The 26,854-nt window shown below is 28.0% G+C and overlaps 1 protein-coding gene across 1 annotated transcript in view; it reads left to right on the top strand.

The window, feature by feature from the left end:
* The window catches only part of LOC113387433 (transmembrane and TPR repeat-containing protein CG4341-like), an 87,375-nt gene that overhangs the window by 26,271 nt on the left and 34,250 nt on the right, over positions 1–26,854 (top strand). Inside the window, exon 2 of the mRNA XM_026624849.1 lies at positions 9,534–9,778. Within this exon, the coding sequence (XP_026480634.1) occupies positions 9,534–9,778 (245 nt within the window). The remainder of the gene's footprint in view (positions 1–9,533; positions 9,779–26,854) is intronic.

Genomic DNA, 26,854 nt, shown 5'->3' with positions numbered 1-26,854 from the left:
TTTGTTATCAAAAATACGAACGTGTTTGAGCAGAATTTTCAAGTTAAAATAGCAATCTTTCCGGCTTGTTAAGATATTGAAATATAGTGTGAACTTTTTTTTATAATTTCATATCATAATTTCTATGAATAAATTCATATGTAAAACTTGTTCTAACTTTTTATATAATATGGTTATTTTTACTGCTTGATAAATATTGTGAATTTTAAATCAAAAGGTTAAATTAATGTCGTCAATTCTGTCGACCAAGTTATATGATTTTTTGTGAATATTCTTCCATCTAAGTATTCATTTTAAATTCTTTAGGAAAAATAATTATGGTAGTGGCCATAAATAGATCCACATTGATCAAAACTATTTGAGTAGAATCTATCAAATACACTACTATAGTTTTACTGTTTGGGATATGATGTAATACATTATATAATTATATGCATGGTTCTCTACTCTAAGAGTATTCTAGACTACTAAATATTTTTATAATTAATTATAAAATATATTTTTTATAAAATTAAGTAAACCTCAATTTGTCTCATATATTTTTCTGATTCAAAATCTAATATTTACAAACATATTTTCTATTCCTTCATAATTTGTGATTTAGCTACTAAAATGTACCTTTTTTTTGTAAAAGATCACATATATGTGCGTTTTTCTTAATTAACAAGAAATGATGGTATAAATAACAAAATTAATATAAACTGAATAAATAATTAATTCAGTTTATTAAGTCCTGTTGCCTTCAAATAAAACTTGTTTTTTTCAATCTAGTTATCTTAGAAGCATATAAATATTACTCAGCACAATTCTCCTAACTCTGAAACATTCATGCAAATTCATATCTTTATTGATCAATCGTACATATTTATTAATTCTCTATCTAACTTTATATTGAAATCCATGTCTCTGAACAATAGATATCATATTGTCTTAAATTTTAATTCATTTTCATCTGAAATGAAAATGGTATACTTTTGGTATATGCAATTACTAGAGACTGTCTGATTATCTGATATCTTACTAACAATTCCCCTGTTATAAACTAGTCATATTAATTTTTATATCGCAATGCCTTCCAAATTTGTCAACCATTCTATTTTTTGTTAAGAATACAATTAAATTATTGTGTCCTTTTAAAGCACGTATATAATGTCGAAAGGATTCTACAGAAACTCATTTCATCGATTTTTTGTTATCCATATATACGTTTGAAGTGCTTTAAATAATTAAAGGCTCTATAACAGTTACGTGACACATAGAAAAGACACTTTCCCGAGGAGTGTAGCGAAGCGCTTGCTTTTTCCGCACATTTCTTTTTTACCGCCGCTTGGAAATATTTTTTTCATATTTTTTATGCAAAACGTGTACAACAACCGCGCGGCAACGCGCATGTAACAATATAGGTAGCTACATATCGCTGCGTCGGATTTTTATTGCCGCAGCTACAAAATGGAGGTCGCGAAAATGCTAAATTCACCGCGGGGGATTACGGAGATATCTACCGAACCAGGGAAAGAAATTATATGTGCTTGTTGAAATACTGAATATTTGCGACAATGGATTGTGTTTTCCTTGTTTGACACAGTTACGGTAATAGTTCCCAGTTAATTTCTAATTATATAAATATATTTTACTGCTTTTTTTTAATTTGTCATGTGTATCTTCATATCTCATAGGCGGGATAATAACGTACAACAAAGGTGCAGTCCAATGTCTTAATTCTAAATTTATCAGGATAGTTATGGATTTTCAAATAATTTTCTCTTCTGATAGCGACGTTGTAAGAATCAAAGTTACAGCTGGGTAGAGCGCGGCTTGAAGCTCCGCGGGTAAAAAGGTTTACCACCACAATTAAACAAGTATATAGATAAAAAGGGTTAACAACCAATATTTCAAAAAACAGTCAAATTAGAATTTTGCAACAACATTATTTGAAAGTAAAGGGCGAAAGAGGTATAACCTGCCCTCACTTGCATTCTTACGGCGTCGCTATCAGAACATGAACGGCAATAATTGAATATCTATAACAAAAGTATTCTTTTGTTGTTAGATTTTTGGTTGTAAACACCGTTGTTTAGCTTACGAAGCCTTAATATAACTTTTAAGGGTACTATATTTAATTGTTTTGAAAGATGTATAGATTCAACACTATTTTATATAAACTCTATAAAAGCTTACACCTGAGTCGGGTAAAATAAATCAACTGAACCTTTACCCCAGCAACGGTATAAAAATTAACTAGTGGGGTACGTGTCATCGTGCCTTAATACAAATTGCTGAAACTTCCCGTAACGTAAATAAAAATCTTGGTACGGAACTCAAAAAATTACACGAAATGCGTATACAATATGAAAATCTCTATAAAATATCTGATAATTTGATGTGCATAATTCCAATAAACATTTGTGGCCGCCAAATGATATTTTTTAAATTATTTGCCCCCTGGCCGTTCAACTTTAAGCCGCCTATGGGGTAAAAAGAACCAGGTTACAATTTTATGAATTATCTGAGAGTTCTACTGAACATAGTCAGCTAGTTGTTTGTTTGATATGTGTTATTTGTCGTGATACATAATTGGTTTGATTTTCACAATTATAATTGCTTAAGCTGAAGTTGGATCTTTGCGCCTCTCACTACCCTCTACTTTCAAATATTGTTATTCCTAAATCACTAACTTTACTTGCTTTAAAATATCAGTGATGGACCTTTTTATCAGCGGATTTTCAAGCCCAGCTCTATCCTACGCATACACACACAGACATACACACACACACATATATATATATATATATACATATACATTATACAATTTGTATGTATATATCATGGGCATAAGTTGAAATTTAATAGTAGTTTAATATAATGTAAGATAGCATTGCGAGCATTAAGAACTAAGTACGAACTTAAAGGAGTTTATAGTTCTCAGCTGTATGTTCGTGCATTCTGTTCGCAAAAGTTATGCAATAAGTTTTAATGACATTAAAATATCTGCAGCAAAGTGTTGTAATTATGTAAATATTACTAATAATAACGTTGCAGTCATGCAAATGGTATATTTGGAATTGAGTCGTTAACCTGTTTTAAATATTTACACTATTAGTAATCATAATGATAACATCTTTAGAAAAATCTCATTACTTATAACAGATAATATATATTTACAAATAATGAAAGTGATATATAGAATTAAAAGCAACTATTTTAAATAAATATAAATAATTCCAATAATTCATCCCGTCTATATAATAAATCACTAGATAGAAATTCAATCCATCAATGATTTATTTTCAAAGTCTATATACTGTATTTATGTAATTTGGCTTATATTTCAAAAAAGTTTTATTCATAAAGGTCTAACTTAGTTTTCAATTTTGCCAATATTTTTAGTTTTCTTTTTTGTTATTAAATAATAAAACCACTCAACAAAATTACCAATGCCGTATATTTCATTGCTGTAATTGTAGTTGTTATATTCGGGAAAGTTCAACATTTTTTTAATTGCAAAATTCCTAAACAATTCAGTCTAAAGTTGTAAATTGTATTAATTTAAAAGTACAGTTTTGACAATATTCATTCTAAAATTCTATATATATAGATAGAAGTATAAAATTAAGATGATTTTCTGAATCTTGTTTTATTTTATTAAATTCTTTATGTTAATAAACGTTACTCCTCAGATATCAAACATTAACTTTTGAAAATATGATTTAGGTTTTGTTATTTAATCGAATTTTTTTCATGTATATGTTTATATATATATATATATATATATATATATATATATATATAATATATACATATACATATAATTTATCTGCTTTTTCATTGTCCATAAAAGCCCGAATTTAGTGTAGGCGTATAAAGATGCAAAATAAAATACCTATATAAAATATATAAAAAAATACGTCCGTATATTTTATAGAAATATATCAAAACCACAAAAACCAACGTTAAACGAGTACAATATTTACGATATATTAACCAGATATAAAATTTGACATGGGGTATTTTAATGCTTCTTATATTGCATTTCTTTTCTACGTCAGTATTATTGCCTTTAAAACAAGGATCACTGTCAATCAAAACCAGGAATAAATAACAAGGATCTGAGAAGATCATATTTTTTTATTATTAGCGAAATCTGAGGAATAGATTTTGTTCTCTTGCACTCAAAATGTTTCAAAGTATATGTATTATGATATTTGGTTTTGTTCTCCGAATAAAACCTTTCCTATAGAATTACTGTTACTTGTAATTATTTTAAATAAATAGTTATTCTGTTAGATTTTTTTATAACTGATTTATGGTAGAGATATTCATTAGGTCATTAATGATCTTTTTTATAAAGCATTTTTGATAAAACTTATTTTTAAAATTCTGTGTTCAAACGTTTTGCATAACCACATCATCAAAATATAGATGATTATAGTTATGATATCATTTTCATTTTGAATTAAAAATCTAAAATATGTTTTCAGGTGACAATAGCCCTTCTGGGAATCAAAAATATTTTTGGAATACTATAGTATACTATATACTATAGTATATATCAACAATTAGGTTACTGTATAACAGACGTTAGTAAAATTATTTATTACAACAGATTTTAGAATACTAATAATTTTAATTATTGCTCTAAGAAAAAATGGCTACAAATTCAACTGCTAAAAAATTTTTGAAAAAAATTACCATCAACACACAAAATACATACCATCAACATGGCCAAAATTATCCTGGAATTAAATGTACTAAAAAACGTCTAAAAACTACCATTCATACTATTTATCTTCCCATCCTCGATTATTTAGCAAAAATAAAAAATAAATTAAAGATATATTTTCAACTAAAAATAACCCTTTTGTGGGTCAAAAATCACTGGTTGGTTGGTTGTCACAAATTTTTAAAATGACTTCTAATAAAAAACATATAAAATCAATTTTATAAATAAACTTTTTTTAATATAAATATACAGTTTATAATTAATTAAAACAAACTGGTTAAATAACTTGTGATGATTAAAGCACAAAAAATACCTAGATGTATTATAGATATGTTACTAATTGATCAGTTAAGTGAATCTAAAATACTTTGTTATGCGTAACAAAATACACTCCCAAGCATCTTGGTCAAAAAAAACTGGAAACGAGGGTAGACTTAATGGAATTGTTTTGGCTTTAATACAACATTTTAATATAATTTGCTTATTTTTCTATGCCGTGCCTTCTCGTACATATGCAAAAAACGACGCGATGAGATTTTTAATGCGAAAATTTCTTTTCTTATTTTAAATACATGCCCTGGCAGACGCGACAACAGTAATATGCTTTTAAGAGAATTATTATTTCAGACATGCTTCCCTTTTTTGCCTCCATACTACGGATTTCTAAATAGGATGTACATTATATAATCAGTAGTGGTGTCTATCATTCTGTTCAGGGTATAAAGTTGGATAAAAGACGCTTTGCTGGATTTTGAAGCAAAAGGATCAAAATGAACACTACTATGTCTGCGAATATAATTAAAGTAGAGATATAATATATCATGAGTTAAAAATTCATTTTAAGTAGGTATATATATTTTGTCTAAATTTTCAAATAAAATATTTATTACCAGAAGTTGCAATATCACAAAAATTACTTAAATATAAATATCTTCCCGCAGATAGTAATTGTCAAATTTATATTTTGAATCAAAAATTAAAATTTGTGCATATCTTTACGTTTCGAAGGTTTCTAAACATTCTGGCACACTTTAGAAAATTCCACCGATGTGTGTTTGTGTGTATGTGTGTGTAGTGTATGTAAGTACGGATACAATTTTTCGTCGACGTTTTCGTAAGCACTGATTAACCGATTTGAATCATTCAAAAAACATATGATTCCTATTCATAGGGAGGTTATTAGTTTTTGTCACAGACAGGATCAGCAGTTAGGAGATACAGGGTATGAGTTCAGAAAATTGAAATTCAAATCTTGCGAAAACTGGGCATTCGATTAGATTGATTGGAAAAGTATTGAATTCGTGTTAAGGTCGAGGTGTGCTAATTCGTTTTTTGGAAAGGCAGGGCAGACCGTTTTGGAGGTACGGAGCAAAATGTGCGTCAAATAACCGTTTTGAAAGAACGGATCAACCGAATTGGATGTTTCAAAAAGCATTTGATTTGTATTGACTGGGAGAGGTTTGTTGATTAGTTTCTGGCAAAAGCTGGTCCAGGCACAAAAAAGAGCAAAAAATATCCATTTTGAGAGTACAGAACATCCGATTAGAGTGATTCAAAAAGTACTGAATTCGCTTTAACGGGTGGGTAGACGTACAGAATAGTTTGTGACGAAGGCAAGTCTAGCCATTTAGGAGATACCAGGCAAAACGTGCAAAAAATAGCAGTTTCCGAGAGAATGAGGCATCCGATTAGAATGATTAAACAACACTGAATTTGCAAGTCCAGCCGTTTCGGAAAGAATAACAGTTTTTGAGAGAACGGAGCATCCGATTAAAATGATTCAAAAGGCATGATTAGTTTCTGAGAAAGGCATGTCTAGCGGTTTCAATTTTTTGGAACTTACAAAATTTTCAATAAAAAAATATTTTCCAAGGTTTCAAAAAAAAAACTACTTTTTTAATTCAAAACTTAATTTTTCATGTTCAGATAATTTCATAAAATTTGTTACCTATCATATTCAGATAATTTTATAACATTTGTTTCATAATTTTCAACTTCCCGTAAATAGTAATCACAACAAATTTGAAAATGAAATTTGACAAGATAAAGAACTGATTAAATTTTTGAGAAGGCAGGTCGAGCAGTTATGGACTCTAGATAAAAATAAGTTACAAGACTATCATTTGACGGTCAAAAATGTTTATAGGACATATGTACATCAAATTATCAGATATTTTATAAAGATTTTAATAATGTGTACACATTTTATGTAATTTTTTTTACGTTCCGTACCAAAATTTTTAATTACTGTACGAGAAGTTCCAGCAATTTGCATTAAGGCACGATGCCATGCATCCCACTAGTACTGCGTTTACTTCATCAACATACAACAATATAAAATTTCATTCTGGTATGTATTTACTTCACATCAGTCTATATTTTACTTAGGTTATTGATATTTTGACTTCCAACGAAAACAAGAAGTAATTCCGAAGTTGGCGTAATTTTATTAGAGTCACTGGTTTAATATGCATGTTTTTGGTTTTAAAAACTTTCTTAAAATCTCTCCACTGCGGAAGTTTTGTATTAAAAAGTTTTTAAAAGGGCATTTATATACGTGCATGTTTATTATACTGCGGGTTATTACGAGATGAAAATGTAAGGCATAAAATTACTTCTTTGGCGAAAATACTCAGAAAGAAATGCGCTGTACGCTGTAATATCCTATTAATGGACGGAATGTAGTATAATGACTGTATTAAAAAGATTCTAAAAAAAATCGTGATTGTTATTTGTTTTTATGCCCAAAGTAGATATTAAAAAATATTTGCTCTCGCAATGCATACTACAATTTTTGCTTTTATAAGAATTTCATATTGCGCAGAGATGGTATTAATAATGATTCACTATATTGTTATGTAGTTTTATATTCAATGAAACTATTTAATGATCTGCTATGGAAATCTAATAATTGTACAAAATCAGGAAAAATGTTCTTCGTTATTGTACAAATGATAAAGTACGAGTATCCTATTATATTTGATATCGATGTTCTTATTATTGTAATGTGTTCGAAATAAAGTATCGATATAATTGGTTTTCATAGAGTTCTGCATAAACCATCAGTCACCAGAATATATGATATTATAATTTGTCCTGAACTCAAAAAATGAATCGTATTTTTTTAATTATGATTTAATTTTTATTACTTTGTCATCTGGAAAATATCAATATTATTATATATTTAATTACATGCAACTTTGGTATTTCTTGTTGATTATTTAACTATGTATAGTCAGACAACAAAATAATAACAATAGAGTTATAAAAAGGTATGACCTAAAACTCCAAAATTTTATCTTGATTTTGACATTTCAGTAGTATATATGAATTTTGACTTACTTTTAGTTATATTTTAATAAAAAACGTTGTTAATTTCGACATTTTAGAAAATTAAAAATACATTTAAAAAAAAGGTTATTTTTTAGGAGGACAAATTTAATATTGTTTAAAATAAAGGACTAAAAATAATTTTCATCCAACAAATAAAAACAAAATCACACTACATCATTTACACTTCATAAACATTAAATTGCTCATTTTATTATACATTAATATATTTATTTAGGTATCAGTAACTGTAATTTATAATCATTATAATTACTATTGTATTTATATGTTTATATAGTATTATAAATAACAGTAACTATTAGTTTGAATTTCATATTTTATGTAACATAAAAATAGCTTAATTTATGCTGTGACTATTTATATTTGTTATATGTAATAAAAAATAAAAAATTAAGAATGCATATTAAAATACGTTATTTACCTAATTATACAAATAAATTTATTAGCATATTCTTCTTGATCATGTATTAAGAGCAAATTTGTTTTTATATCGATTAAAATATTTCATAATTAAAATGCAAAACAATATGTATGTAATCTAAACAATGAACCAGAATTTTCAAATTCAAAAACTTTTCTAGAATTTATTTATTCATCATTTGGGGATAGTGCAGATTTGTTTTATGAGAATATCAGACGACCCGTTTCTTCATTATTCAATGTTTTTAACGATTTTGATAAAATTATAAACAAATATAGATTACATAATTTTAATCAACATCCTTAAATATTATAGGCCTACTATAAGTGATTTATATACCAATAATCATTTTAATGTAAGCCATGAGAAAAAATGTCAAAATTCTACCGTCAAAATTTTAGTTCAAATCTGAATTTTATTTTTTACTAATTAGGTCAAAATATAAACGAATTAAGTAAAAAAAATCATTTTATTTCTATTAATAAGGGATCGTGCTGATTAGATTTTGGCAAAGGCAGGTCCTGATAGTACGGAGATATGAAGCAAAGAGTGCAAAAAATGGAAATTAAATTTTTGGGAGGTCGGAGAATCCAAGTTTCACTTGTATTGTCGTAATGAATGAAACTGATTAAGCTTTCTGAGATCCAGAAAATGGTAAAATAAAGTGCCATCCAATATAAATGGCTATCAAATCTTTCCAAAAATATCTTTATTTAAAATAGGCATTTTTTTTATGTTCAATTTTTCAAAATGTGTTCAAATTATCACAGAAATTCAAAAAAATTATTAAAAAATATCTAATATTTGTCTTCTGAACTTTTAAAAATTTTGATTTACGGTACGGGAAGTTCCAGAAATCTGCATTAAGGCACGATGCCATGCATCACGAGTGTTTTCATTATTTTGAAAGGATTTTAAATAATGATACAGTTTAAGGTCGTCATAAATTAATTTGATTATAATTTTTATTTTGAATTACTCAATTGCTGTTGAGTAGAAATGAATGAATTTAATCTAAAATATCGTTTCTTCTATTTACAGTGGCCTATTTAAATCTCGGAGCCTCTCTAATAGCGTCCGGCAGATGTCAGGAAGCCGCAGCGGTTTTGCGACGTTGTTCGCGGTTAGACGGCTCTGGCCTACGAGACAGGGCCGCACATGAAGCAGCAAGGCTGGGTGCCCTTTTGCAACTGGGTGGATTGTACTCAGAACAAGGAAGGCTGCAGAGGGCCTTGGCTGTCTATAGAGAAGCTTTGCACACGCTACCTGAGAGGTATCCTCCGCAGGTAAGAGCTATGATTATTGTCCTATTAATTTTTATGTTTATCCCCAATGAGCCTGCATAGGCTTTATGAAACAATCGAAATTTTTCAATAATTTAGCAAATAATTATGTATTTGTGCGTGAGATGACGTATAACTCTTAATTCTATAACAAAATACAGACGACCAATATCAAAATTTATGATCTTTGCTAAACTTTTCGACCTGAATTAACATTTTCATACTAAGAACTACTAAACATTGTAGGCCACTGTCACTCGTACTTAAAAATCACATAATTCATCAATACCAAAAAATAGTTAAAACAGATTTTGTTCAGAGTGTAAAACAAAAATGCGGTCCTTAGAGGGTCAACATTTAATGTAAAAAAGAAGTACACAAAAAAGTTGACTTAAATTTTTTGGAAAATATTGTAAAAATTGCATTTTTAAGAATATTGATATATTTGAAAATTTTGTTTTTTTGAATAATTTTAATGATTTTATATTTTGTATTTTTTTGAAAATTTTGGTCTTTTTTTCGAAGCAATCGCACTGTGTTAGCTGCATAGAGGAGAAATATAGAAGCGCGTATGCGCCGAGTCTTACGGATAAACTTTGGTACAAAACCCATAAAAATGTAAAAAAAATTTATTTACATTTTGGATTAAATTTCTTATGAATCATAATTTATTATTTTGCGTGCAAGTTTCTAGTGTAACAACTCGCTTATTTAAAATTTTATACGTATACTCTTAATCTTACCTCAGGCTGCATGAATGTCAGCATTTCTTCGCAAATTGCAGAGTACAATTGTTTACTTCCAATTTGTATTTCCAAAGATCTAGTAAAATTAGAACTTCAGACATAAATGTTGTGATCTTTCAAGTGAAACATTGCAAAATTTGGCGCAACACTGTTAACACATATGAAACACTTTTTAGTCCATAAAACGGCCCAGAAGCAAAATTCAGTATCACTACTTTATTGTCCTTGTGTTTTTTAATGGTTTTTGTTCACTTGTTATGGCTAATAACATCTATTTCCTATGATTTCACGATTTGTGAAGTTGACCCTTTGTTCTAGCGAGTTTTTATTAGTTGATTTATGTTTGAAATGTTCTTGAGGACCTCTGTTCTCAAAATTGGACTTCTGCTGAAAATAAAAAAAATAGTCAAAAAAAAATTTTATCAAATATATGACTATAATATATAAAAGCAAAGAAAATACTAAAAGCTGTATGTTCATTACAAATATAAAAAAAATCATATGTCATTAAATATGAAAATAAATAGAATATATAAACTTCTCCTAAAAACTAATCACAACTTCTCCCCTTCATTACAAATTGAATGTTTTTTTGGATCATTCAAATCGGATGCTCCGTTCTCTCAAAAACATCTATTTTTGGACTATTTGTTCCGTATCTCCGAAACGGCTGAATCTGTTTTTGTCAAAAACTAATCAGCATATATCCTCATCAATAAGAATCAAATATTTTTTGAATCATTTAAATCGGTCGATACGTGAGCCCGAAAACGTGGACGAAAAAATTTATTCATCCATACATACACACACACACACACACATCCAATTTTACTAAGGTATGCGAAGATGTTCAGAAACCTTCAAAACGTGAAGATATGCAAACATTTTCATTTTGGATTTTTGGACGATTACAATAAATTAATAATATGGTTCATATGTTATTATTATTTCATTCCCATATAATCAAAAAATCATAAAAATTTTCAATTGTAATTATTTTTGGCTGGTGCCAAATTAAATTGCAAACTGTCTGACAAAACCATATAATATTAAGCATTAATATTAATTTGACGTTATATAGAAATAGTAAATAAGTTACATTGATTAAACGGTCATAAAATATCATGGTTTCAATCAATATACGTCAAATTTTAGTAAAAAAAAATTTCCTATATGATTGGATATCGATACCAGATACCAATCAATCACTTCTATACCAAATTTTGTTTCATTAATCACGTGCATATCATATTTATATTTGAATGAATATAAATGCTGTAAACAATATTCATGTAAAGCACATATTATGCGATTTTAATCACTGTTTGCATCCCAATTATAATAATGAACACCTGTCTAGTTTGGTATTTTAAAACATACTCGTACATCACTTATGCACATATCAATTTACTAATATTGCATTAGAAAATTCAAATAAAATTTTATATTATTTCACATGAAGCTTTTAGCAAATATATCTTGTCTATATAAACCTCTACAAGTAACATGATCATTAAATCGGTTGAACACGAAAGCTTTATGATAGCAGATGTTATAAAATAAAGTGTATTACACATCATGTTTTAACCTGTAAAATTTTTACAAAACAGCTTAACTGACGCATTTTATAACTGGGTATAAAAAATTCAAAGACAGATATCGTTTTGCAAGTACCGAGTTTTATGAGAATTTTATTAGTAAGTTGACAAACATATCGTAATAATTTATGATGGGAATGAAGTATAAACCCCATTCGGACTCTGGAGGAATGATACGGTTTTGATGTACTTTTAACGTTATAGATTTATAACCTGATATTTTTTGTCTGAAATATGTTGATTATTTATAACAAGAGACAAAAAATATGAGTGCATATAATTCTTTATTTCTTTGTTTTCCGAGGATAATAATAAACTTCTGTCTTAAAACTGTATTTTATACATTCAAGATGGAATTATTACTATTGTTTTGTATGGAATGTCTTAGCTCTAACATACCTGCAAGTACAAATATTTTTCTGAGAGTCTTTAAAGAAATTATGTTTTTAACATCAGATAAGTACATAGTTTTTATTAGGTTGTCAAATATACCCCTTCCGCTTTTTTGCTCTTGGTTTATAATTCAAAAAGGCGGAAGGGAGATATTTGACAACCTATTATATTAACCAATTTTCCGTGAAAACTTTATATATAATTTTCTTTTAATTTCAATATCAGTTACAACTGGTAAATAACATCTTGAAAAATTAGATATAAATTAAAAGGTGTTATGATTAGAAATATAATACAAAATAACAGTATTTCGATTAAAATGATGATAATTTAATATGATAATGAAATTAATAAATAAACTAAATAAAATTTATAAAGAATATAAATGATAATAGTGAAACAATAAAGTACAATAAAAACAAATAGCAAAAGAATAATTTTAAAAATAGCAATAATTTAAATTGAAGGCATAAAAACGTTTTAGTTCGAAACTGTTTGAAAATCCGTTTTTGACATAAATTAAAACTAGTAAAAAATGGTAAAAAAATATAAGAAAATTATTACTTTATTAGCGGATAAAATGAATATACTTATTATAAAACTGCATAAAAGTCTGCATTTTAAACAAAATAAAAATAATAAATTTGTAATTAAAGAAAAACATAATAAATAAAGAGCAATATCAAAAATCATTTAATTTACTAATATGTTCATAAATTGTAATATGTATACCAGGTTGTTTAAAAACTAATTTCTTAGTAATAATACCTTTATATGAAATTATTTTTCATATAATCTGATATTTGAATCATTTTTTATACCAAAATCAATTTGAATTTCTATATTAAACTTAATAAATTGTACTAAATCCTGAGTTAAATGAAAACAACTATTCAAGCTATTAAATTCAACACTTTTTCGAATAATGTATTTTAAAACTTCAATAAAAATCTTATTAAAAGCAATTAGAAATATTTAAATCATTTATTAGGCACCTGAAAATCAATTTATTTATCGAAAATTCAACATTTCGTAATTAAAAATTTGTTTTACTAACAATTAAATGAATGAATTTAATAAAATTAATTATTATGAAACTGTATAAAAATTTCAAATTTTGAATAAAATAAAAATATTAAATTTGTAATTAAATAAAAAACACAATTAAGAAAAATCAAGATCTGAAATCATTTGATTTTAGTAATGATATTTCTATATAAAAATTATATGTACCAGTACCTGATTTCTAAATTATTTTTATACAAAAATCAATCTATTTTATATATTAAACGTTATGAATTGCAGTAAATTTAAAATTCTGATTTAAATAAAAAAGCTATTATAGTTATTAAATTCAACACTATTTTGAAGTGTATTATGAAACTTTAATTTAAATATTATTACAAGTAAATAGAAAAATTTAATTTGTTTATTTAGAATCGGAATATCAATTTATTCATCGAGAACCCAGCATTTTGTAATGAAAAATTTATATTTTTATAATGCTTATAAAATGTTCTATTTTATCATCGACTCTTACCACATTTTTTGACGACTATACTGAGCTAGTTATGATTAATTGCCAATAATTAGAAAAGAATATATCGAAATTATCATTACAATTGAATATCTAGAAGCAGGATTTTTTACACTGGTAGTACAAACCCTCACAATAAAATCAAATTTAAGTGACTAATACAATAAAATCGATCACATATGATATAAATACAAATCACATTTACTAGATATTCAATATACGTTCAAATACTGTAAATTATGGTTAATTAAAATAACCATTTAATTTCTTCAGTGAAGTATTGTTAAAAGTTAATTAATTATTGTTTTGAATATAAGCAAAAAGGTGTAATAATATTAAGCTTAACTGTCCTAAAAAATAGATAAAATATCTCACATTATTTGGAATGTTACGAGCTTTTAGGTGCAACCTAGAACTTTGGTGCAATTATGACCATTGACCAGTTATTGTGGGTAATTTTTAGTAATTTTGTTCATTTAAACTTTGAAACCGTAAGTGTTAATTATATTTTACTAGGACCACAATCAAAAACAATAACACACTTATCAATAATTAGGACATTTTGTTAAACTATGAATTTAAGATATTTCAAATTGGTCGAATTTGAGAAGCACTCCTTCAACAAAAGCACTAAAGTGTCTTGGCGGATTTTGTCAAAAGTTGACGCATTTAATCAGGATTGTAAAATAGTAAAATACTTTATAATTTTATTATTAAAAAATTTCGAGTAAAAAAAATAATACCTAAAAATGGCATGATTTTCACTAGTACATGTTACTCACAAATCACCCCGTTTTGGCTTGACCTCAAGATCCGGGACAAAATGTATATTAAAGTAATTAGTGATAAATAATCATTTAATTTTAATTCCACCCTTTCTGTAACAACATATATCTGATTAAAATTTTCTCCATATGAGGACTAGTATTAACATAGCACATGAAATAAAATTTCATTTATCTGTCTAATATATTTCACAATTGACCATATGTATGTAGTTTGTCGTTTAATAACTTTCTTTATTACAAAGATATTTGTTGCTGGTTAGTCTTATTATTTTATTCCGTATCATGTGTAGCAATACATTGCTGTTATAGATATATTAATTTTCTATTCTCCGGCTATATTACTTTACCAGGCCCTTCCTCATCTGGCAGAGATATCAGCTTCGCCATATCTATTGCAAACTTCTACGTCGCTACGCCGCTACGTCGACTAATTAAAGATGGCGCGGTACTTGCTAGCTACGTTATTAGTGTTTCCATAATAAAGCAAACGATCCTATATATGTTTTATGTTCGATATTAATCATGTGCACTTGGCTGCTACTAGTGTTCCAATGTTTGCCGACCGATCATGCGATATGATTAAAATTAAACATACTTAGTACTTGATAGGGCTACGCCAATGCCATCAACCTTAAGGGATGGATATCGAATGTCAAATATTTAGTTATGTCAATAGGTAGATCAAAGACAATAATCATAAGATGTAATAATATTGATTATGGTTTGTGTATACAAGGCCCACAATAAGAGACAAGCTTTCTAATATATGTGAAATAGAGAATGCCATCAGTGTGTTTAAATTTGTAGCAAAAATTTGCATTAGCTATTTTTTTCAACAACATGTTTGAGAAGAACGCAAATTTATTAGTAGGGATGATTGGGCACTGTTGTTCCAGGTAAGAGTGGTGTCAGTCACCATAACAACTAAAGTATACTAATTTTCATGTAGGGTTCAAAGTTAGAAAAATATAGTATGTTTGCTTGAACAAGTTTACATTATTGCATACAGTCTGTGCCCTACATTCTAAGAGTCAAAAATAATTCTTTGTTCGATTTTTTAATAATGACTGTTACCTGTATACAAACAGATCAGTTTGTTTGTTATTTTATTGTAAATTGAACATTATAAGTACTTAGTTGATTACTAGCAATTAGTTTTCGGGTAGATAATTTGTAGTTGATGATATATTTTCAAAGGTGTGCGTTGTATGTGTGACACGTGGTTGTGGGTCTTGTCCTCTTTGGATAAAGTTTCAACATATATATCAAAATCTAACCTAACTAAGACAAAATACTGAAGAGAAACGAAAAGTAAAATTAAATACAAAAAAAAAATTACAAAGATTTCTTATTAACTTGGTTTATAAAATTATGATTTGTAATATATTATTACAATTTATTCATAAACTTTGTTTAAATTGTTATGTTATATTTATTCAGCCGTTGCGAAAATACGGGACAAAAAGTTCCAAAACGGTGATTTAGTTTTTTGGAGAACAAAATGCCCGATTTGTTTGATTAAAAAAACATTTTACTTGTATTAACAAAATGAAGAATTGATTACATTTTTGGTAAGGCAGGTCTAGCGGTTCCGAAGATACAGGGAAAAAGTAAAATAAAATGAAAAATGAACATTATACATACGTATACAAATATTTTATAGAGATTTTAAAAATGAGTAATAATTTTGTGACAATTTTGTAGGGCTTACTTGCACGGTTCAAGCTAAATTCAAAATTTTTAAAAATATACAAAGTTTTATACATCAAATATGAATTTTAAATTTATAATTCAGTTTAAAAATATTAACAAAAATCAATATTAATATATAACTGATTTTTTTTCTTCGAATATTTAATTCTGGTACCGATGGTTCCAGCAATTTGCTTTAAGACACGATGCCATGCACCACTAGTTTATTCATAAACTTGGTTTAAATAGTTATGTTTTGTGGTGGTACATAATTTTGACAGTAATGGTCGTTTCAAAATGTTTTGGTTAACCTATTTTTATGCATTTCACAACCATCCTAAGGGTGTGGCCGGTTGTGATACCAACTCTTATGTGTAGCGTATGTTATTTCCACGTAGAAAAATATTAACATTACCATTTGATTAAAGTAATAGCACAGCTAACTGGTAAACTACTAAAATTATCAGCTGATCAAAATAGTGTCACAACCGGACCCAGTCACCCCTACATATTACTTGTTATTTACTTGCTCTCAAAATTTATTTTATATATCTAATAATTATAACTTATTTTATATATTCTGATTTGGAGTCAGGTCTATAAATTGAGTTATACATATTTCAAACTATTAGAATGAATTTAGATGCAATGTCTAAATACTCCAGAATTTACCAGAAAAAAATTGTTTTATACAACTGTTTCTTTTGTCGAGATATGGAGTTTGGACTACCCTCTGCGTAATGTTCTCTCTACATTTTTCTTCGTCCAAAGCTAAATACAGAGATATGTACCATCGGCTTAGAACACAGGGAGACAGGGACCCATTAAGTGTGGTCTTTAAATTACAATGATCGCATTATATTTGCTAGGCTGTCCTCCCTTTCGTAAGAATTGTCGCAGAACCATTTCTTAACAGTCAGTATTTCATGTTCATTGCTTTTAGGGTGGATGGTAAATGTTGACAAGGTCCGCAGCTAAATATTATTACGGTGGAACTGGGCTAAATAAGTACCATTAGTTTTAAAAAATATCGTGAATCGAAGTATTCTTCATAAAAAATCATTTTTATGACATATATCATTAGACTGGAACTGGAAATTTGTTCATTTTGCTAAATATTGTTGTATGATTTTTTTTTAAGAAATACTGTCCACATGTCCAATATATACCATTGTATATGAAAGAAATTATAACTGATGATAGAGTGTAAATACCTGAGCGCAAAAAAAAAACTCTAAGTAACACGATACTAATGAAAGTCTAAACTACATAAGAAATATAATGAAATACATATTTTTGAATTAAAACTGAAATTGAACGAATAATGTAGGAAATCCCTTTATTACGAGCTCGAGAGTTATATTTGTGTGAGACTTTTTTTAAAAAATAACTATTTTGTTATGGTACTTCTATGTAAATTTCTAAGATTGAAATGTCTTATTAATACATTGTTTTTAAAATCAATAGTAACTGTACATCTAATTTATGATAAAATGTAGGTAAAAAGGGGGAAAAATCCTGAGAGTAAAAAACTCTGTCAAACATTGTATTATATAATAAAATACATACTTATAAATAGAAATTGAATGCAACAAATCACTCTATTACCGGTTCGAGGGTGATATTTGTACGAGACTTTGAAAGTAATTTTTAAAATGTAGATAAATTTGTTAAAGTGCATTTATATAAATTTCTAAGTATAAAATGTTTTGAAAGTTTTAAAAATATAAAAACAACTGAATATAAAGTTCTGAAAATACAAAAACAACAGTGTAATTGCAAAAATCTAAATTAGTGAAGGGCTGGGGATAAAGGTCCAATTTGATTTTGAACAATTATATTTTAAAAACAAAATTAATTACGTCACACCAAATAGCACATATCAAACAGCATGCACACAACTATCTGACTTTGTTATGTAAAGTTAAATTTAAGCTTATCAATGAAAAAAATGATTTTTTTTTGCTGTTTTCCAAACATTTGTCATCTGATCCTTTTTACCCCATGGAAGAGACAGTCTTACTTTGGATTTCAAAGGGATTTTACGAAATAATAGCTACATTATTCATCCTATGCAAAATATAAAGCTCATTGGTACATTTCTTACGGAGATAACACTGCATATAACCTTCATTTGGAATTTCGTTAGAAATATTCAACAGCAGAGTTGGAATAACTATTTAATTAAGTTGTCTCTTATAAAATTGTTTTTTTTTAATTTAAACATTTGCTAGAGTAAAGGTTCAGTTGATCCTATTTACCCTAACCCCTTCTAAGTTTTCATAGAGGTTATATAAAAAACTGTTAAAAGTAACTTGAAATTGACAATACATATTATGAAATACTTAAAAATTATTTTGGGTTTTCGTAAACAAAGCAAAGAAACTCTAACAAAAATCTAACAAAACTCTTAACAGAAAACACCAACAAAAATAGAAAATAATTATTTATGGATTTTCAAACACGGTCGTTTATCTCTCAATAGCTACGACGTAAAAATCAATTTCTTGGCAATTTATACATTTATTTCCCTCTACTTTCTAATATCGTTGTTATAAAATTCTTAACTTTACTTGTTTTTGAAAATTTGAAAAGGTAGTGGACCTTTTTACCCGTAGATCATCAAAGTCCTGCTTTATCATATATTATATTAACCTTATAGATTAAAATTTCCATACCTTAAACGTATGAAGAATCCTATGAATCTATACCCATTTAGGCTTCCATTTTCCGGCCGTACAGTTTTATTTTCCTTAAGCGGGAAAATGGAAAATACTCCTGGGTCCGCAAAGGGGATGATAGATGGACATTTATCGGAAAGTGACCGCTTGTGTTCGATCACCAGGATACATATGTCACACTTCGACAATGACCACTGTCCATTTTCACGACGTTCAGATTTTGTTGAAATATTTTACGGCATTTGTACTTGTGTATGATGAGGATATTGGAAATGCGGTTGTGAAAAGAAAATTCGGTACATCATTATTTATGTACATTGCATGTTCGGAATATGCATTAGTATATGTACATTTTTCGTAAGCGACGTAGTCCTATAAATCAATCATATTTTCCTATTAGTGCCCATATATATATATATATATATATATATATATATATATATACCTATATAATACCTTAAAAATAAGTAAAATTAGATCAAGGTTAATGTTATCTTTGTAAAAAAATGTGCTCATGAAATTTATATTATGAATTGGCTGAGTATTATAGATATCAACCAGTAAAATCCCTTTAAAATTAAAAATTAAACATTGGATCTGTTTGTCCTCAGGCTGTCCGATTTTATCGCGCCTATGGGGCCAGACATGACAAATTTTTGAAAAATAGTAAAAAACACGTATTTTTTTATTGATCTTGACCCAGAATTTATTGTAAAAATAGATAACACACATTAACATAATATCAGCTTTACATCATTTGAAATTTTTCTAGAAAAACCACTAATGCAAATTCAACCCACTACAACCTAATGTATCAAAAACATGTCTTTAAAAAACAGAAAAATATATATATTACTTAGAAATTTGTTGAGAATATCAACGCTAATATAAATGATAAAATTTTCAAAGCATGCGTTTTATATATAACTTTTAATAATTAACTTTTTGGTCATAAAAATATTAAATGAAATGCAGATATTTAATATAATTAAATAAAATCATTGCTTATCATAATTGATTACAGACATTTTTAATTTATCATATGCTATTAATGGTGATAATCAACATTAAAATTAGTTGGTATTGGTATTTTTCCTTGCGGCAAGCTCATGAACTTTCCGATATGTGTAAATAATCGACTTAATAAAATATAATTTAATTTATGAGAGATTAAAAGTATTTCGAGTAGATTCATCACACATCTTTAACAACAAACAAACTCTCTATCCTTATACTAAGTAAATCTTCTAATTTTAATTTTAACAAAGGTCAAAAAAACTACTCATTTTCTCAAATTTTGATGAATTTTTGTCGCAAGCGACTTGTCGTAGGACCGTAATATTTTAGTATGATCTGTAAGACTATGGTATCTACCGTCATACACACACACACACACTCATACTTTTTCCAAATTTGCTCTCATTCAATTCAGAATGGCTTGAAACGTCGACAACATAAAATTAGCAAATCGGATTTTTTTATGAAAACATAAACTTCTCCTTCGGGAAGGAAATAAACAACTATGATAGATAATATCTATTTCATAAAATATTTTAATACATACTCTAATAATTGGGTATTGCTATTTATGAATATTATGTATACAAGTTTTGAAGGCATTTTGAATTATTTATATTAGAAAAGCAGCCTTATTGAAAATATTATTTCAAAAAATCATCTAACTCGTGTCAGCCGCATTTCTTAAAAATTTCTGCTCTCATTACACAATCTCATTAAAGTTTACCAAATATCAGTGAACAATTTTGCTACAACGCCAACGCACCCGTCCTCTGTGATTTTAATAACGAACCGAATACAAAAAAAGATCGTCAACTCCTTGCACTTGACATATATCAAAACACACTCTCAGAAAACAAAACAGTAGAATACAAACAACTTGCCACTTTCCGTGAAATTTCTAAACAAGTACATCCGTCAAAAGTTTCAACCCCTCGCTCTGGAGTAAAACAAAAAAAGCCGCTCAGAGCTTTTAACTTAACAATTCCGCCCCGCTCGAAGCGGTCTGAGAAAGTGTCAGCATGCGAACGAACTTGAGATATCATAGACTTTCCTCAAATAAAGTCACAACATTTTGCTTATGATACACGAAACGGATTCGAGAATTTGTCAGAGACAAAGTGGGAATGACATCAGAGATTTTTTAAAAGAGATCGTAAAGCTTTCTAGGCAAAAAGTTACTTATATTAGCATGTCATTTCGAGTGAATGAACTCAATATGGATCTATTTTGTATTAATCATTATTTTTGTGTTAAGTGTCGTCATTAAGAGATATATGAAAAATTAGAATCGATAATAATGCCAGCAACAATAAATTATATGGTATTAATTACATGACTAAAGAGTTATTTACATTTAGTCTTATAATAGTCAAATTACATTTTACTGTGATGTCACGTAAGTTTCAATAAATAGCTTCTGAATATCATTTTAAATCTTCAAATATATTAATTGCAAAAATACCTTTGTAAATTTAATATTATTTTCAGCGATTAAAAATTATATTATTCATCCAGTAGGTATTGATATCTAGTGTAAAATATAACCTAGTTTAAATAAATTAATATATAATTTTTAACTTCCCGTAGGGCAAGTTATAGTAATCGCAAAAACATCAAAAATTACGTTTCAGAGGTTTCTGAACATTTTGTCATACCTTAGAAAAAATAGATGTATGTGTATGTGTATGCGCGCATACACATTTTCGTCGACGATTTCGGAAACATGGTCCAACCGAATTTGATTATTCAAAAAACATTCGATTGCTGTTGATGAGGAGACGTTCTGATTAGTTTTTGGCATAGGCAGGTATAGCCGTTACGAAGATACGGGGCAAAAAGTGCCGGAAACGGTAAATCAGCTTTTAAGGAAACGGAGTGTCTGATTTCAATAATTCAAAAAACATTTTACTTGTATTTACAAGATGAAAAACTGATCAAATTTTAATGAAGGCGGGTCTTGCGGTTTCGGAAATCTAGTAAAAAAAAAGTAAAAAAAAGGCATTTGGTGGTCAAAAATGATCATTTGACATATGCACATAAAATTATCAGATATTTTATAGACTTTTTAACAATAAGTATAAATTTTGTTTACATTCCTATGGGTTCCGTACCAATATTTATCCGTTAGACGGCGACGCGGCGCTTACGAGCTTCATTATTTAGTCTCTAAATGCAGATAAACCTGTACGATTGCTTTGAAAAAAAGTTCAGAACTTCCAAAATATTTCAAATTAAAGAAAACGTTTTTTTTCAAAAAGTTTTTTTTCCAAAAAAATAAATTATTTTCAAAAATTTATAGTTTCTCAAAAATCTATTTTTTCAAAATAATTTTTTTTCTAAAATGTTTATGACAAAAATTTTTCTAATATAAGTCAAAATGTTCAGAAGCCTTAGGAATGTAAAGATAAGCAACAAATTTCATTTTCGATTTTTTCGCCATTACTATTGTTACATTACGTACTCTACGGGAAGTTAATAATCTAATATGCATTATTTAGTTTAAAACACTACCTTATAAAATGTACAACTGTGCGAGTAAAAAAACTATGCTTGTTTCTAATTCACTAATGCAATACTCACTGATAATTAAATACCGTGATAATATAAAATAATAATATACAAATGTGTACTATATAAAAGCTACTCAATTTCCTAGATGGTCGTTTCCATGAGCTGCTACTTATTATTCAAGCGAAATAATTTAAAAATCAACGCTTGACTCCATTCACTGCTTCCAAATTTCGTTTTATCATGCGAATCATTGATTTCCTTATATTAGGCGACTTTCACTCAGCAAAGTGGGTACCTATGCTCTTATACCCTAAACGGTTCCTCATTACCTCTCGTGTGCTCTCACATATAATTTCAATTCGTAGTCTTTGCCTCTTTTGGTTCGAGAGTCGATGTTAAAAATATGCATGTTTACGAATGGAATTTTTATTGATATTTTAAAAGTTTTATATTGATTCAACACGTTGATAATTTATTAAACGTACTATAATTCTGTTATATACAATTTCTGATGTAAAGAGGTCCACCACCAATATCTTCAAGACAAGTAAAGTTAGGAATTTTGTAACTAGAATATTTGAAAATAGAGCAAAAATATGTATAACCAGCATAATTGTTTTATAAAATGTTTTGTTATTTTCAAGATTAAACAGCTTTTTGAAGTCAAACTTCTTTAGTTTACTTCAACGGAAGTGCGTTACGGCTCTCGATGAAATCATTTATATACGGGTCAATTGTGGTTAGATGTCGTGTATGTAAATAGAGCATCAACTTTGTATGCGTACCGATATCAACAAGAAAATCGGCATAGCTAAATAAACCTTTTAATGTTACATCGTAGTACAAATCTTGATTCAATGAAAAATGCCTGAATCAAAAGAATATTTTACCCTGTTCCTTGAAAATAATAAAACAAATTAAACTTTTGTTTTCTGAACTAAACGTAATTAAAATGAAAAATATTTTTAGCCAAGATAGATATTACAGCTGTTTAAAGAATGAGATTGTATCGCCGATGAAAAAGTGAAAAAATACAAGCAGTTAATGAATGTATGTTAATTTTAACTACACGAAGTTCTTCAAACACAATTACATGATGAGTGAAGTTGCGAAAACAATATTTGTTTAGGCGTTGTTTAACATAATCCACTGTGTGAACGAATATTATAGAATTTATTAATCAGCAATTACTTCATTCCTCTAATGAAGGTTCATTTTTAAGTGCTAATTACAATGACAAACCGATCATGTCATATTTGAATTATGACTTTAATAACATTATTATTTTTAAATATTACACATATTTTTAATGCTATTATAAATATATAATTTATTTTTATACAAATGTGTATGGTGGTTGACACTATTAAATGTGTGCATCATGAGTGTTACCATATTACTAATAAACATTATTCAAAATTGTTATTTGATATATTTATTTTTACTTAAATGCTACCTTATACAGAAGCAAATAAGTTTTACTTCAATCGCGTGTGAACCTTACGCGCATTATATAACCTCCATAAAAGCTTTCATGTGTGTGGAATAAAAAGGTTGAACTGAACCTATACCCTAGCAAAGGTGGCAAAGTAAATTAAGTTAAAAAGAGCAATTTTACAAGAGATAAATTATATAAATAGTTATTTTAACACTGCTGTTGAATATTTCCTACGAAATACCAGATCAAGGTTATGAAATTTTTATTACTCTCATAAATTTTATATTTTCCATTGACTAAATAATTTAGCTATGTACAATTCTTTTAAAAATAAAAGTAAGTCATTTTACCTGTTATTCCTGGTCGTCCCATTTCCTCCGCCAATGGGTTAAAAAGTGAAATCTGACAAATTTAAAACAAAAACAAAAAAACATACTTCTACAATAATGAATTATCTGGGAATTTTACTTCGTTTGATATGTATTATTTGTTGTAATAAAAATGGTTTAGTTTTCATAATACAATTGCTCAAAGTGAAAGTAGACCTGTGTGCTATAGCTTATTATACATTTTAGTGCAGTAAACGGAGCGTTTTAGGTCTGAATTTTTTTACTGTGCTTGAATTTCATGAAATTTTGGAATTAGGTTCATCTTACCCTCAAGTTCAAAAGTGAAAACAATTCGGTTTGCGCCATCATTCCCCGGGGGGATGACACCCCTTCTCAATTGTGTAATTACATTTTTTCAAAATAACTTCGGAAATCGATAAAAGAACTAATTATAAGAAAAAAATGTCAGAGGTTATACCCTTTTTTCCTCTCCGTTTACTGCACTATTTCTAGATTATGCAAATTATTATAAAATTGAAAAAAAAACATAGTTTTTATGCTTGTTGAGTGTTTGAATTGAAAAATGCTTAAGCATCAATGTAAAGTTTATTCTTTCAATTTCATAATAATTAAATAGGTGAATAAATAAATGTATTTTTTTATAATAAATATTTTTTTACTTAATTTTTTCAAAAAAGGAGATTTTTAGTTTACAACTTTAATAATCATAATTAATAATAGCTATCTTCAAAATTTTAATTGATCTTGTGGCGATTATGCAAGTAGCAGTTTCAACCAAGTTATGTTCTATTTCCCAAAAATCGAATTGATCATTTGCATCTCTTATCTTTATGGCTAACAAAGTAGCAGAGGCGACATTAATTAGTATCTGAAATTTGATATGGCTTTACTTAAAAGAATAGTAATAACCTTTTTATTTTTTCATTAAATATATTATCCCAGCTCTCCAATCATTTCGCTAATATAACTACACTATGCCTCCGTAAGTAACGCAATGAGGGCATTTATTCTTGCGCCAATTTCCCGAGGTTTTCCATTGCCCATATTATTACGGCCGCAGCCGGCGATGAGAAGAAGGCACTAAGGATTCATTTCTTTCCTTCATCCGGCCTCATCCTAAATGTAATGGAAACAAAATGGCGACGCTTTTCCGACGAACGGGCTGGGGTCGTGATTTTCTGAAAATGTTATCCCTCTGACGCTTGCGGGTAATTGGCAATGGATAAATAATTGATATTAGTTTGTGGTTATTTCCTGAATTATCTCTCTTCTTGCGGAGTGATTTTGGTAGATGCTCGTAAAAAATTAATGAATTGTGGGGTTAACCTTTTGCATTTGTATATTGTTTACGAGGCATAATGTAATATATGAATCATTATTAAATATATTGAATGTGTTGCTATTTTTTAAAATTTGTCATCTGTTCCTTCATGCCGAAAACGCCATTTTTATTTAAAGTAGATTTTACGAAATATTAGCTTTATATGTACCTATAATAACTCATGAGAAATATAAATCCTATGGGAACATTTTGCATATAGATGTATATATCCTTGATCTTGTACTTCAAAAAAAAAATAATTATCAGCAGAGGTCAAATAATCAGTAATTTATCTCTTGTAAATATGTTTTTGAAGTAAAACTTCTTTCGACGCAACTAGGTTGTAAAACCGTACAAATGCAACGGAAGTGCGTTACGGCCGAGTCGAGTGCCAATGATTCGTCATTCGTTCGCGATGATATCATTTCTATGCGGGTCGATTGCGATTAGTAGTCTTGTATGTGAATAGAGTATTGTTGTTGTATACGTATCGGCATCAACGTTGTATGTGTACCGATATCAACAAGGAAATCGGCATAGATAAATAAACATTTTAAAGTTACATCGTAGTACAAATCTTGATTTAATGAAAAATGCCAGAATCAGAAGAATATTTTACCAGTTTAATCGCGGACCTTCAAGCCCCGTTCTACCTATTCGAGAAAAAGCACTTTTCTCGAATAAAAATTTAAGATCAAAATTCGACTATTTTAACAATGTGTTACATATGCCTACAACTCAAAAAATATCATTGGTATGAAATTCATACTTTATCAGATTAATTTAAGCTGCAACTTTAAAACCCACACGAGAGTCATTCTCAAATCATCCATATATTTTTTAAGCATAATATATACATTAGGTGGAACACATATTTTCTATAAAACCGTGCATTAATGGATTCATAAAAAAAATTAAATAGTCTAAAAAGAATTGGCATTTGCATTATTGGTTTTTAAGAAAGTTTGTAGAATAATCAATTAAAAAAATAATTGTTAGAAGTA

Source organism: Ctenocephalides felis, unplaced genomic scaffold, assembly GCF_003426905.1.
Source record: "Ctenocephalides felis isolate EL2017-DRISC unplaced genomic scaffold, ASM342690v1 CF-g0.4_SCAFFOLD_00845, whole genome shotgun sequence".
Classification (NCBI taxonomy): domain Eukaryota; kingdom Metazoa; phylum Arthropoda; class Insecta; order Siphonaptera; family Pulicidae; genus Ctenocephalides; species Ctenocephalides felis.
The sequence above is the reverse complement of the archived record's forward strand: the minus strand, read 5'-3'. Positions and strand labels throughout refer to the sequence as shown.